This window comes from Mustela putorius, unplaced genomic scaffold (assembly GCF_011764305.1).
Source record: "Mustela putorius furo isolate JIRA1106 unplaced genomic scaffold, ASM1176430v1.1 tig00003853_pilon_pilon_pilon, whole genome shotgun sequence".
NCBI lineage: Eukaryota > Metazoa > Chordata > Mammalia > Carnivora > Mustelidae > Mustela > Mustela putorius.
The window spans coordinates 10,991,050-11,005,961 of record NW_025422005.1 but is presented as its reverse complement, the minus strand read 5'-3'; the positions used below and the strand labels follow the sequence as shown (position 1 = coordinate 11,005,961).

General features: G+C 57.6%; 1 protein-coding gene and 1 long non-coding RNA gene across 3 annotated transcripts in view; one reads left to right on the top strand and one right to left on the bottom strand.

The window, feature by feature from the left end:
• The window catches only part of LOC123387303, an 8,081-nt gene extending 1,587 nt beyond the window's left edge, over positions 1-6,494 (top strand). Inside the window, exons 2-3 of the long non-coding RNA XR_006601673.1 lie at positions 3,349-3,435; positions 5,715-6,494. This is a non-coding gene — a long non-coding RNA (uncharacterized LOC123387303). The remainder of the gene's footprint in view (positions 1-3,348; positions 3,436-5,714) is intronic.
• Positions 3,249-14,849, bottom strand: TMEM82 (transmembrane protein 82). Of its 2 annotated transcripts, none has more exons than XM_013048746.2 (7): positions 14,399-14,849; positions 14,056-14,183; positions 13,829-13,901; positions 13,461-13,635; positions 12,361-12,775; positions 10,984-11,165; positions 3,249-3,399 (listed from the first exon to the last, which is right to left on the bottom strand). In XM_013048746.2, exons 2-7 carry the CDS (start codon positions 14,141-14,143, stop codon positions 3,325-3,327), a joined length of 1,008 nt encoding a protein of 335 aa, XP_012904200.1. In that variant the 5' UTR covers positions 14,144-14,183; positions 14,399-14,849; the 3' UTR covers positions 3,249-3,324. The 2 variants fall into 2 exon arrangements, with proteins under 2 accessions (XP_012904200.1, XP_012904194.1); XM_013048740.2 differs by lacking the exon at positions 3,249-3,399 and adding an exon at positions 10,231-10,696.
• Positions 14,850-14,912: the final 63 nt, after the last annotated feature.

Below are 14,912 nucleotides of genomic sequence, written 5' to 3'. Positions count from 1 at the left end.
GGGGGGCGGGTACTTACACCTGAGTCTGGCCTGAGATCTCCCAGGGTCCTAGGTGTCAGGTGGACCCGAGTTCCTCGGGCCATTCACTAACAATTCCCTGACCCCGGGGCAGGCACTCCGCCTCCTGGAGTCTCAGGTTCTTATCTGTAAAATGGGGGTAAAGGCTGCTTACCGCTGGGGCTCAGCCGAGATAAAAGACGGCACTGACAGAGAGAAGAGCACTGGTGGTCAGTGGGCCTTCTTAGGGGGTGACCCTGCCTGGAGGTCTCAGATGCCCAGCGGAGTAGGTCATCTCTGCTTGCTGTCCTGACCTGCTATCACTGCCTGGGTGGACCCTTAAGCCCTCCGCAGTGGGGTCCCAGCCCCAACCCAGGGGAAGGGGGTTGGGGGGGGCACAGGCTCCCAGGCAGCCTGGTAGACAGGGCCCAGCAGGCAGTCTGGGTCACCTGCTTTGCCAACCCTGGTTCCAGTCTCTGCCTCCCTCCCACCTCCTGCACTCCCCGACCCAAGCCAGAGGAGAAGGGGGAGGAGGAAGCAGAGCCTGGGCCCTGGGACAGGAGATGGAGCCGGGATGGGCCGCCTGGGTCCCTGGAGGCCCGGGGAACATTGCTGGGAAAAGGAATCTGGGTCTGATTCAGAGGCAAACAGATTGTTCTTTTGATTAAAGCCTCTGCTGAGGCCAGAGGAGTGTGGGACCCAGCGCCATCTGGGGGCAGGCCAGGCAGGGTCGAGCTCTCCCCCCAGGGCCAAAGCTGCAATCACCATGGCTCTGGGGCTGCTGCTCATGGAGGTAGTGAGGGGGGCACCTGGGTACCCCCCTCCTTCCCCCACCCCTCCTCCTCCTCCTCATCCCAGCATTTCTCAATCCCTTGCCCAGTTTCGAGCCTTTCGGGACTCCATAAGAACGACAACAGTAGCCCCAGGTAGAGGCTTCCCAGGTGGCAGGCCCCTGACCTATAGATCTCTCCATGGAATCTCCAGGACAGCCCTGTGTGGCAGGAATGGTCATTTCTGCTTCTCAGTTGAGGAAACTGAGGCCCAGAGAGGCACAAGGCCATACCCGAGGGCCAAGCCAGCCAGTGTCAGAGGAACCCTCCACCTACCCCCTCCCCCACAATGTGGAAGCTGAGATGTACAGCCCTGTGGGGCCCAGGAGACTCAGACCCCAGGCTGCGGGAGCCTTGATCAGGCTCCCTCCCCAGCCTGCACCACTGCTTGGAGCACACTGCCCCAGGACTTCCCCAGGAAGAAGGAGGGGGCTGCTGACTGCCAGGGATGGGGGGGACCTTAAGGAGGAAGGTGTGATCCAGGGGTTTGCAAATACTCTAAGCTCTAGAACCCCCTTTTCAAGTGCTTGGTGACCCAGAAGCTTATTTAAAACAGATCAAAATGGAGCTGCCCTCCCTCGATGTCGTCATGATATCCCCTGAGCCACTCACCTCACTGCCCTGTAGATGGAACAGTGAGGCACCAAAAGTTGATCTGAGGCCTCATCCAAAGTCACCCTGACTCCCTCTAGGGCCCAGGCCTCCAGGCATCTGCTGGGAGCTAAGACTGGCGGGGAAGCTGGAAGATGGAAGGGCTCTGTGGGGGGTCCAGCTGTCACCACTCACCTGCTGTCCAGCACCCCTGGCTGCCTGTTCCACCTCTGTCGCTGAGCCCTGGTGGAGAGCAGCACTCTGGGAAGGCAGTCCCACACCCCACACCCACCCAGAGGGCGGAGGGGTGTCCGTGTCACCTTGGCAGGTGCCAAGCTTCCTGTAAGGGAAACCCAGGAAGTGTGCTGGATGGGAACACATGCCCTTTGTCTGCGGGCTCAGAGAGCCCCTGCTCCCTCCTCCTGTCCTGCCAGCCTTGGACCAGCTCTCTTCCAAGCAGCTGAGCAAAGTGGCTCAATCTTTTATTAGGGCTGTGGCCGCTGAGATCCGGGGTGGCAGGGAATGGGGGGGGGGGAGAGGTTCAGGGGACAGAACCAGGGTAGTGTGGATGTTTGCTGCTGCCCAGTCTGAGGGGAACATGCCCCTGCTGCCCACAGAAAGCTTAGATCCAGCAAACTTTGTTGAGCACCTCTGTGCTAAAACAAGTCAGGGAGCTCAAGGGAATCAGGTCAGACACAGTCCATCCTCGTCCCCCACGGAACTTACGGAAAGGTGGGGGACATCAGCGTTAACACAAACTAATATAATAATGACCACGATATCACCGTGACCATAATATAATGTTGATGTGTGCTATGAACGAATGAATCAGGGGCCTACACAGAATAAGAGTTGCAGGGACAGTAGGACAGGCCTCTCCGTGGGGCGGAAAGCGGAGGAGCAGGGGAGGACATTCCAGGGCCAGGGACCCAGTACATAGGCTTTAAGGTCAGATTTCAGGTTAACTCCCAGCATTCTGGTGCTGGCTCTGACCTTGGACAAGCTCTTTCTCTCTCTGAGGCTCTGTTTTCTCACCTATAACATAAGGGAGGGGCACCTGGCTGGCTCAGTGCGGGGGGCATGCAGCTCTTGTTCTTGGGGTCATGGGTTCGAGTCCCACATTGGGTGCAAAGATTACTTAAAAGTAAATTCTTTCAAAAAACAAAAACAAGAACAGCGGGGTTGGATTAGATACCCTCCCCTGGAGACATGAATGCTTCCTTTTGCCAAATTGTTAGGGATGGAGGGGTTGAAAGGACCCCCAGGGCCTGACCCCTGGTCCTTGCCCACTAAGGGTACTGCCTGCTGTTTTCACGTCCCCCTCGCCTCTGTTCACACAGTCCATACGCTTTGCAACTAGACCCAGGAACAGGGACAAGTTTCCCAGAGCCACACAGCCCCCGCTGGCCCCGAGACCTTGATGAAGGGAAGCATCTGTCTGCTCAGTGGCCCGTCCCCTTGACCCGCTCCGCGGGGGCCAGATCGGAGCCCCAGCCTTTGGTGGGGGTGGGGCCCAGATATAATGCTGCATGAAGTTGTACATCCGGGGTGGGGCTGCACGTCCACTTCTTAGCGAACAGCCTCAGAAGCTTCCCTGGGCCTCGCCGTCCTGGCTCTGTCCCTGCTCCTTCCTCCATCCTCTGCTCTGCCCGTTGGGAGTCAGATCAGCTCAACCCTTATTCCCTGAGCACCTACTGTGTGTCGGGCCAGGCAGGAGGGGGAGCAGTTCTGAGAAGCGGGAGCTCCTCGATAGGGCGGCAGGACCAGTGGCCAGTCAAGCACAGATAGGCGTCAAATCAGGATCTGTGAGTCTGGCTCTGCCACTGGTCAGTCGCTTACCTTGGGCAAATCAGTTTCCTCTTGGGGCACCTGGGCTTCACTGTGAGGATTCGATGGACGAATGTGGCTAAATATGCCTGGTGTTTGGCAGGTGTTCGAAGAGGAGTTCCTTTCCTCTCCCCAGCAGGTAGAGGACAGAGGTCTGGGGAGATCCCGCGAGATGAACAAAGGGCAGAAGGTAAGGCAGAGACTTGGTTCCACTGGAGAATCCAAGGGACGTCATGGCTCCTGTCAGCCAGCATCACTTCCCCGGATTCTGGTCACAGTATCTAATTTCTGTTTGAGCAACCCCGCCCCCACTCTTTGTGCCTGGCTGGAACTATTTAAAAAGAGGCAGCATCTTTCCAGGCTACCAGAATGCAAGCTTGGCACCATTTTTTTATGAGCACTCGGACCAACACAGAGGGCAGGGGATAGAGGATCTCATCACTTAGGCTGCTGGATTCAGCTATGCCTGAAGTCTTCCCTCTGGACCTCTGGAGCCCATGAGTTCTCTTTTTTCTTGCCTTGTCTTCGACAAGTTAAAACTGTGTTTCTGTTGCTTAAAGCAAAGTCATGGTGAAGACTGGTGAGGCCCCATGGGGCTGGATCATCTCCACCTCCTCTTCCTGGCAAACTGCATCCCTGTCACCACTTTGGAGGAGCCTGTCCTGATTCCTCCAGACAGGCTTAGGAGTCATGTGCATCTCCTAGATGTAGCCCAAGACTGCTGGGATGCACCACTATGCTTTCCCCCATGACACTAGGAGCAGGGCTGTGTCTCATTGCTTTCTGGGTCTCCAGCACCCAGCATGATGCTTGGCGCATAGTAGGGACCTAGTAATTCCTATGAAACATACGAGTTGGAATTGGAGGTCTTAAGTAGCTTCATAGGCAAATCACATACAAGTAGTGATGGGTGCTGAGCTGTCAAGGGCTTGGGCTTTGGAATCAGACCTCCTCGAATTTGAATCTTGGCTCTCCCACTTATTAGCTCTGTGACCTTGAGCAAGTCATGTGATCTCTCTGTACCTAGGGTTTTCTCCTGAGGAGACAGAGAAAAGTCAACTCCTCCCAGGTTGCTCTGAAGGCTGGAGACAGGTGTATGAAAAAATCCATAGCACAGGGTTGTCATCCCTCCGTAGAGAAGAGTTGACATATTCACAGCTCCTTGCAAGTGAAATGCAAATGTGCTCCTCTAGTGGACAGGATGGTGGGGGAGGTCATCACACCCTTCCTCCCCTGAGATGGGTTCCTGCTTCGGCTGCCTGAATCAGCACTTCCTTCCCCACCACCTGACTCAGGGGCCGGGCTGGGACTGAGTTATCATTCCTTGGTGAGCCGGCAGGAGGGGAATGGAGCCCACAGTCAGCCTCCGGGCTACGTGCCCGACCTTCACCATCTGCTCAGGGCACTCAACAAATGAGGAAACTGAGCACAGATGATAACTTGCTCAACGTCACAAGGTTAGTAAATGAACTTCATTCCAAGTGTGTAGGGAAATGTTTAAAAACCAAGGGGGAGGGGCGCCTGGGTGGCTCAGTGGGTTAAGCCTCCATCTTGGGCTCAGGTCATGATCTCAGGGTCCTGGGATCGAGCCGCATTGGGCTCTCTGCTCAGCGGGGAGCCTGCTTCCCCTCTCTCTCTGCCTGCCTCTCTGCCTACCTGTGATCTCTGTCAAATAAGTAAATAAAATCTTAAAAAACAAAACAAAAGCAACAAAGGGGGAGCAGACTGGGCCACATTATAGCCGCATAAATTCCCCTCCTCTCAGGCCCCAAGCCTGCATGCACTTGGGCCACACAGCCTCCCAGACCTGGTTGTGACAACATTGTCTGGGTCTTAATCCCTTCCTGGTCCGGGGGCCGAGCTGACCCTGTCTGGGCTGGTGTGTTCCCACGGTTTGCCATCGCTTAGCAAATCAACACCGGTTCCAGAGCGAGGGCTGGGTCATGGAGGGCTCCCAGTCTTAAAGGTCAGAGCTCCTTCTCAGACCGAGAGGGGGAAATCCTGGTGTCAGTCAGGTCCCTGAGGTCCCTGGGACTGCCCCAAGCCCTCGGCCTCTTGCCAAGGCTGAGCGCCTGGCCAAACACCTCAGCGACCCCGTCCCCCTGCTTGAACCCCCATCCCCACTGGGAGCCTCCATCCTTGGCTTCGTCTGTCTCAGCACCGCAGTCCCTGGGACTCCTCTTTACCCCCAACTGGCCTCCCTACTTCTCTCTTAGCCAAGGTGGGTTTACGGTGACTGCGTGGCCTCCTACTTGTAGGGCCCCTCTGAGGGTTGCTGGGAGTTCCAGAGTGTTCTGGGAGGGGAGGCGGCCAGATCACACTCAGGAAGCATTTTCCATTAAATGCTCCTGGCACACTGCCCAGGGAGATGTCAGAAGAAGGAACCCAGTCCGCAGGCCTCCAGCAATCTCTTACGTCTTCCTTTATCGTTCTATCACTAATACCGATTTTTTATTCTTTTTCCTAAAGGGGAACCTTTAAAGTTGGACTGGCCCTGCTCTCATTCCTTCACAACACATCTCCACTCTGATGGCCAGACCATCTCGCTAGAGAAAGCATGTGATCTTCCCGGGGCCCCCACACAGCCTCTCTGGGGCACCTGCTGCTTGTGGGGGGAACGCGCCAAGCCCTCCTGTGACCTTGGGTGATCTGGCCATGGCCAGCCTCCGTGACAGCATCTCCCACTGCTGCGACCCTTGCCCCTCTGCTCAGCCACACGGACCTTTCTGGAGCCCCTCAGACGCCTCAGCGCCCGGGCTTCCCTACCACTCCCTTGGTCTGGGAACTCCCCCGGAAAGCTGAGGATTCAGGGTCAACAGCTCTTTGTCAGTGAGGCCCCTGGAGACCCAGACCTCATCATACACCATGATGCCGACGGTGCCTGCGTGAGAGGGTCCGGTTCTGCCCCCGATGCCTCCTACCTCATTCACCGGGTTCTTCAGGCCGAAAAGCTAAGAGCCCTGGATTCATGTTATTCTCTCAAAGTCACATCTAATTGATCAGGAAGTCCTACGAGCTCTTCACCGTACATCCATGTCCACGCATCCCATCCTCTCCAGCCACTTCCGGCTGCCTCCATGGCTACCATCTTGGTCCAAGCCCTGGGCTATTCCCAGGGTTATTATCATCTCACCTGGGTAATTCTAAATGCTCCTAAAGTGGTTTTCTGTTCCTGCACTATTCTACAAACAGCTAGGAGAGGACTCCTTTAAAAATGTAAGTCACAGGGCGCCTGGGTGGCTCAGTGGGTTAAGCTGCTGCCTTCGGCTCAGGTCATGATCTCAGGGTCCTGAGATCGAGTCCCGCATCGGGCTCTCTGCTCAGCAGGGAGCCTGCTTCCCTCTCTCTCTCTCTCTTTCTCTCTCTGCCTGCCTCTCCATCTACTTGTGATCTCTCTCTATCAAATAAATAAATAAAATCTTTAAAAAAAAATGTAAGTCACATTACATCACTCTCTTGTGCAAACTTTCTGCTGGTTAACCGTCACCACCCCACCTTGGAGTGACATGGTCCCTGCCCACCTCCACGACCTCATTCCTGACACTCCATTCTCTCTGAAGCTCCAGCCACACTAAATTTCCTGTTGTTTCTACAATACTCTCAGCTTGTTGCCACCTCAGGGCCTTTGCTCATGCTGTTCTCTCAGCCAGGCACGCTTTTCCCTCAGCATCTTGCTTAGCTTACTCCCTCTGTCGGTTCAGAGAAGCCCTCTGTGGAAGGCAGCTTTAACGATGGCCCTCAAGGTTCCACACCTTCTGCCCTTCCCGTGTGTAATCCCCTCCTCTCAAGGGTGGGTGAGACTCAGATACTTGCTTCTAATCCATAGAATACAACAAAAACAATGGGTGTTGCCTTTAACATTGGGCTACAAAAGGATTATCACATCTGTCCTGCTGTCCTCTCTCTTTCTCTCTCCCTCCATGGCTTGCTCTGAGGGAAGCCAGCTTCCATATTGTGAGCTGTCTGTGGGGAGGCCTTTGTGGCAAGGAACCAAGGACAGACACCTCCACCAACAGCCAGAGAGGAACAGAGACTCTCGGTCCAGTAGCCCACAAGAAACTGAACCCTGCCAACAACCATGTGAGTGAGCTTGGAATTAGATCCTACCTGGGTCAAACCTTAAGATGACACCAGAGCCTTGGACAACATCCTGACTTGGTCTGTGAGGAGAACCTGAGCCAGAGGACCCTTCCAGGTTGTGGGACCCAACCCATAGAAAAAGATGGTAGGAGCACCTGGGTAGCTCAGATGGTTAAACATCTGACTCTTTTTTTTTTTTTTTTAAGATTTTATTTATTTGGGGCATCTGGGTGGCTCGGTGGGTTTAGCCTCTGCCTTCGGCTCAGGTCATGATCTCAGGATCCTGGGATCAAGTCCCACATTAGGCTCTCTGCTTGGCAGGGAGCCTGCTTCCTTCTCTCTCTCTCTCTCTCTCTCTCTCTGCCAACTTGTGATCTCAGTCAAATAAATAAATAAAATCTTTTTAAAAAAAAAAAGATAAAAAAAAGATTTTATTTATTTATTTGACACAGAAAGACACAGTGAGAGAGGGAACACAAGCAGAGAGAGCAGGAGAGGGAGAGGAGAAGCTCCCTGCTCACCTGGGGCTCCATCCCAGGACCCATGACTTGAGCTGAAGGCAGCTGCTTAACGACTGAGCCACCTAGGCGTCCCTAAACATCTGACTCTTGATTTCGGCTCAGGTCATGATCTCAGGGTTGTGAGATAGAGCACCGTGTTGGACTGGGTATGGAGCCTGCTTGAGATTCTCTCTCTCCCTCTCCACACTCCTCTTGCCCCCTACCCTGTTCAAGCACACACACTCTCTCTCTCTCTCTCTCTCAAAAAAAAGAGGGAGACAATTAGTATCTGTTGTTTTAAGCTGCTTAATTTTGGGACTGCTTGTTATGCAGCTGTGGCTAACACACACACTCTCCTTAGCCTGCTCGCCCCAAGCTCCTGCCACTCTATCGCCTTACCCAGCTTTGTTTCTTGGTAGCATGGCTGTTACTTCTGCATCTTTTCTAGCCCAGAGCCTGGCCCCATGCAGATGTTCAGGAATTACTTGTGAATGAGCAAATACGGGAAGGCACACAGGAGGCCCAAAGGGGCAATGCCATAGCTCAGAAGAGCCAGAAGTAGGGGGCTCAGGAGGGAGGAGTCTGGCTCACCCCAATCCCAGCTGGAGGTTACCATTCTCTCTTAGTAGAGACTGGGGAGCCTGGTCTCGCACCTCCTCAGAAGGCTGCTGGTCTGGGCCCAGGATTCGGGAGCTCATGGTCTCTGGAGGAGAATGAGTCCCAGCAGCACACTCCACTCCAGACCAGACCTTCTGTATTTCCTCTGCTCTCTGGACTTCAGGCCTGTTTTTCTTTGTTTGGTATGGAGATTTCCTAAATGCCTCACTTAGAGTGATCTAATTTTTATACCCTTGTCAGACTTTTCACAAAAATAATTTAATAGATAAGAAAAGAATCCTATTCCAACCCACGTGGCTCAGTTTTTGTTTGGAAATGGTCCCTGTGTCCATAAAAAGGAAAGGACCGCCAAATCTAATCCCCTCCCAGCACTGTCCCCACAGGGTCTCTGGCTGCGTTGGGGGCCAGGAGGCCAGGGAACCTTCCAGCAAAAACACTGGGCCTGAGTCGGAACCCAGTGCCCAGTCTGGGTCTGGCAAGGGCTGGCCGTGTGCCCAGCTAACTGAGCCATTTCCTCCCAGACTGGGGCAAGTTTCCTGCCCAGAGGGAACTGAACATGCTCCCAGGCAGAGGGGGGCTCCCCTGGATTGGGGGAGGGGCAACCACAGGCATTTCCCCCCACCTCAGCTACTTTGCAGCTGAGAGGCCTTCCTGGGGGTAGAGCAGGGGGAGTAAGGGATCAGAGATTGGGTTTGAGGTGGCCATTTCTGGAGGAAGGAGCTGAAGCCACCTTGTCCAACTTTGGGGCCAGCCTGCCTCTGTGTCCCAGGTGTGCCCCGGGGGTGGGGAGCAGAGAATCCTATACCAGATGCTGTCTGTCTGGAAGCAGTAACTTTTGGGTGACCGTGGTGGCCTTTGCTGAGAAGCAAGGCTCGCCAGAACCTGGAATCCTCCAAGAACCTTCTCGCCTCACCTCCTCCCTGGTGTGTCCTCTGTCACTCCCGGACAACCTGACCACCGTAGTCCCCCGGACACCCCCTAGCTAGGAGTCTTCTTTGCCCTGTGGGGCTCCTCCTCGGAAAGGACCCTCAATCCCTATAGCCTCAGGCTACTCTGCTCACAAGGTGACTGGAACCACACTCCAGAACCTTCCAGGAATGTGCACCTCTGTTGGTTTTCCCTGGCCCCAGTTCTTCAATGAGAAGAGGGTAGCAGGAAGCATGCAAAGCGCTTGCACTTTGCGGGGCAGGCCACCTGGGCTCCAATCCTGGCTTCACCACTAACTAGCTCTGTGACCTTGAGGAAGTTACATAACCTCTCTGGGCTTGTTTCTGAATCTGTTAAAAAGGGATAACAGTAATTGTCTCTTGGGGCCGATGTCAGAACGAAATGAGATTGTAAAAGTGCTTGGCACGTGGTAAGCACCCTACACGTGGCCATTTTTCTTATGATTGGCTCAGAGAGTGGCAGCGACCCACCCAAGGGCACACAGCAAGTAAGCAGAGGAGCTGGTACCCAACCTTTTCCCAGTTACTCTGTGGTCTCCTGGGCTGGGCCCTGCAGGAGAGACAGGGCTGAACGAGGCTGAGATGGCAAGGACCCTCGTGGTCTTGGACAGCCTAGGCTGAGACGGGACAGGGACACTGTCCATCACGACTGCAGGTGGGGGCTGGACCATGAGTCCTCCACTGGGTCCCCGTTGCTTCCTCAGACACATCAATATGGAACTCCTGAACCCCAGGGAACCCAGCCCGCATGTACCCCCGGAACCTGCCCCAGCCAGAAGGGCTGTGTGGCTTCAGAAAAGCCTCTTTCCCTCTCTGTATGTTCATGATTCTAAGCACAGGTTGAGAAAAATCATCTTTATTATTGTTCATGGAGGAGGTGAGGGAAGCCAGTAAAGGGGTCATTCTGAGGACGCAATTCTCCCTCATTCCCCAAACCCCTGGGGAAGGAGGGTCTCAGGGGGTTGTACCCATTGTCCATCCTGAGAAAAAGGGGGCTTTACCCACTGGCCTCCGGTGCCCCCCTTCGGAGGCTGCTAGCCCCAACCCTCCCTGCCAGGAGCCCCCAGCGCCCAACTCCAGCTCCAGGTGGGGGCCAGCCTTGTCCCTCTGCCTCGGGGCAGTGCCCTGGGGTCAACGCGTCCAGAAGCGCCTGGTGGGCCTAAGACAGACTCCGAGTCCTGGCTAAGGCAGGTCAGGAGGGGGCTGGGCCTCGGGGCTGGGCGGCTGCTGAGGGCTGGGCAGCTGCTGAGGGCTGGGGCTGGGACTCCCTTGCAGCAGACACTGTCGGCCTCCGGGATGGAAAATCCTGAGGGAAGGTGTGTTGGGAAAGATGGAGGACACCACTCAGTTCCCCCATCCTCTGGTGGGGGACTTCAGGCCTCCGATTACCCAGGCCCTTCCTCCAACCCGGGACCTCTGAGCGGTCAAAGGTTAACACCAGGAGAAAGAGGGGATTTCAGCTCCTTCTGCCCCACCCCAAGAAAGGTCATCCCAGGTCTTCTTAAACTTGGGGCGTGCTGAGGCTCCTTGAGCTGTCTGGGGCAGGGCTCAGGGTCTGGGGGGGGGCGCTCGGGGAGGAGGGTCCATCTGTACCTGGCAAAGGTCCAGCAGAGTGCGGCTGCCCGCCAGGCACCAGAGCTCGCCCAGCAGGGACAGGACGACTCCCAGGAGGTCCAGCCAGCTGCCCACGGTCAGCAGCAGCACGAAGAGGCCGCCCATGCGCACCAGCAAGGTCTGGGCGTGACTCTGCAGGCCGGGGTGCTGCCGCTGCTCCTCTATGGGGGTGGGGGGAAGGGGGTGCTTGTCCCTGCCTGCCACCATACCTGGAGCCCCAACCTCAGGTCCAGCTGGAGCGGAGCCTGGACCTCCCAGCTCCCCACCCCACCCCCGCACCCCGCAACCCTCCCTCCCCCACCCCCACTCTCTGAGTACCCGCCTCCTAGGCTCATTGCTCACCCCCAAGCCTCCTGCTGTTTTGTGCTCTGCTTGCACTGGGGGTGGGGGAGCACTCCAGCTCCAAGCGGAGGAGTCCCCGGCACCACCACTGCACTCCCACATCTGATGCCTCGGTAAACCCTGGGGACACTTTCTGCTAAGTACATCCCCACCTGAGCCCACCTCCACACTCCTGCTGCCCTGCCTAGTCCCAGCTCTGGCTTCTGTTCTTGACTTTGTAGGTCAGGTGTCTACTCCATGTCTGTTCAGCAGCTAGTGACCTTCTAAACGGATCAACAAGATGAAATCTCTCCTTTGCTTACATTCTTCCCAGGACTTTCCACTGCGTTGGGGGTAAGCTCCAAACTCCTTACCTTGCCGGTGAGGTCCTGCCTGATAGGATGCCGGCTCTCCAACCCCACCTCACCTCGCCTCTGACCTGCTCCTGTTCCTATCCCAGAGCCTTCCAGGTCTTCTTTTTGTTCAGCAAGCATACCAAGCTCACTCCCACCTCAGGGCCTTTGCACCTGCTGCTCTCTGCCTGACTGCACTTCCCTGTCCTGCCCCATCTCTCCCCTGCAGCCAATGGTGTTTCCTACAGCCCACATCTGACCAGATTGCTCTCCCCTACTGAAAACCTGTAGTGGTTTTTCAGCAGATGGCCAGCCAGGCTGATGAGGGCTCCCCATCAGGCCCCCATGCAGCTGGCCAGCCTCATCCTCTCCCCATTCCCTTGGGGTGACAGCCACACTCCATTTTTTCCAATTGTTTGACAGTGCCATGCCCTCTCTCACCTCTGGGGTTTGGCCCTATACAAGCTCCATCTCCTCAGAGCTCCCACAGCACAACACACCCTTCCCCGAGTTGTTCCCTGTGGCTTCTGTTGCTAGACAGGTGCGCTGGGATGGCAGGGGTGGGGTCTAATCGTGGGTGGCCTCCCCGGGTCCCAGCATGGTGCTGCACCCAGGACAGACCACGGGATGTGAGTGCTGAGTGGCCCAGCTGCCCCCCCAGGACCCGAGTGGCGGCCCCTACCCTGCATGTAGATGACCAGCAGGGCGTAGCAGATGACGAGCGGCGTCCAGAAGCGCACGGCATCCGAGGTGGTCGGGAAATCCCGGTTGATGAGGGCCACAGCTGCCAGGTCACCCACAGCAAAGGCCACAGCCAGGGCGCGGGCCAGCAGCCTGGGAAGGCCGTGAGCACCGGCCAGCAGGCCCAGGCAGACCCCGCAGTAGTGCTGGCTGCTGTGTAGCTCATACAACTGGCAGACGTGGCGGCAGAGGCGCCTGGCACCGGTGCCCAGCAGGGTGGCCAGCCAGAGGCCCAGCAGTAAGTTCAAGGTGCGGTGAGGGGCACCCTCCTGCAGGAAGCTCAGGCCGCAGGTCAGCCCACAGCCCAGGGAGTACTGGCTTACAAGGTACAGCTGCAGCCTCTCCCTCTCGGAGCCCTGCGCGGGGCGGAAGCAGAAGAGGGGCACAGTGGGGAGGGCTGGGGGTGCTCAGGCCTCCGGCTGCTTCTCACCAGGCACACAGACCACTCTGTAGGAGGCTAGAGCCAGAAGGAACCTTGGGAATCGTTCCCCAAGAAGGAATATTGCCTTCAAGTCAAGCCCTCCTGGGACCATTTCTTTCTGCTTGATTTCCCTCACGAATGTTACTTGGGACCCACTGAAGGTTGGTGGCTCGGAGACTTGAAGACCTGGGTTCAAAGCCTGACTCTACCTCTTGCTGGCTGACCTGGGACAAGTCGCTCACCCTCTCTGAGCCTTAGTCTCCCTACCTGTGAGATGCAGGTCACAGCAGAGCTTTACCCCCTAGGACTGTGAGGACACGCGAGATGACGCACCCAAAGTCGCTGGTGGGCGCCTGCCTGGCACATGGGGGGCGCCACAGCCGGGAGCTGCCACCGCTCTCTTCTTGGACTGGGGCTGCGGCCACTGAGGGCCACTGCGAGAGCGGGTGAGCAGGGGTCTGTGCTCCCAGTCCCAGGAGGCAATCTGTACTCTCCAGTCTCAGTCTTACAGAAAGGGGGTGGCGAGGAGACAGGGTGCTCCCGCTGCCCCCCCCACCCCGCTTCCGGTGAAAACTAGGGCCCAGGGCTGGGGAGTGACTCATCACCGCCGGAAGTCTTACCTGGCCCAGGGAGAGCAGTGTGGACAGAGCTCGGAGGGAGAACTCAAGCACCACCAGGGCAGCCACCCGGGCCCCCAGGACGGTCAGGATCAAGGCCAGCCCAGCCAGGTGCACAGTCTCCAGGGAGGCCCACTGGGCCTGCAGCCGCTGCTTCTCCAGCTGCCGCTTGGGCTTGCTGTGGGGCAGAGCGGGCGTGGGCAGGGTCAGAACCATCAGCCTCGGCCCAGGCAGCGGCCCTGGGCCCCCAGAAACACTCTCTGGGGATGGAGTTCTCACCCCTCCAGTCCTCCCCACTGGAGGCCGGATTGGGCTGGGGGGTGGGCGCTCAGGGGAGGGGCCAGGAGTGGGCTGGATTGGCAGACACTCACTTGGCACAGTTCACAAAGAAGTAGACCTTCAGGAGGCTGTTCAGGACCGAGACTCCACTGGCCCCGATGAGGCCTGAGGGCAGGAGGGAGGGCAAGCGAGTTTGGCCGGGTGAGAGAGTTTGGCGGGGTGAGAGGCGGTGGGAGACCCACGTGGGGGGTCCACCCTGTGCTGCCCAAAGCGGGGGGCCCAGGGGTGGCGCTGCGTGGGAGGAGGAGGCGGCGCTCACCTTGAAGGACAGAGTCGAGGAGGCCGGAGCCCCACTGGAGGGAGGGGAGGCTGGGGAGCCAGGAGGGGAGGGGTGGCAGGGAGAACATGGCCGCTGGGATCAGCCGCAGCCCCAGCCTCCGGCCAGATCTGCACCAGAGAGATCGACGTCATGGGGCAAAGGTGTCCGTGGAGGGAAGGGTGGGGCGGGGAGGGGTCAGGACACGGGGAGGGGGGGGAGGGGGAGGGTGGAGATGGGGGAGGGGAGCGGCCAGAAGTGGGGGATCAGAAGTCCGGGAAGAGTGGGGTCAGAAGTGGGAGGGGGGAAGAGGGGAGGAGAGGGGCGGGGAGGGGGGGGCAGGGACCTCAGCCTTCAGGGCCCGAGGGTTGTGGGGCCTTGAGAGCCAACCGCTGCTCAGGGGCTCCACATCTGGGCAGCACGACGTGAGGACCGTCTCCAGCACTGGCCCTGGCCTCTGTCTCCGCTCAAGTTGGATGCCCACTGTTTCGCCTTCCTGAAGCCCCAGGTGTCATTGTTGCCCTGGCCCCCAGCCTTGCTTCTGGGCTCTGCCCCTCAGCCCCAGTTCTGGAAGGGGCCGTCGGTGTCCCCACAGTCCGAGGCTCGGCGCCCCTCCGCCTGTGGTCTGGAAGGTGGTCTGTCCCCCGCACAGCCTGAGGTCTGGAGGCAGGGCCCCTCCCACAGCCTGAGGCTGAGATCCCGGTGGGGGGGGCCCTCCTCTCCCTCAGCCACTGCACGTCCTTCCCCGACGGTCCTCTCCCTGGCCGCTAGGTGGCAGGCCTCCATCGGTTGGACGTGGTGGGGTGCGGCTGGCCTGCCCCAAGACTTCTGGATCCTCCTTCCCCAGATCGAGGAGAGAG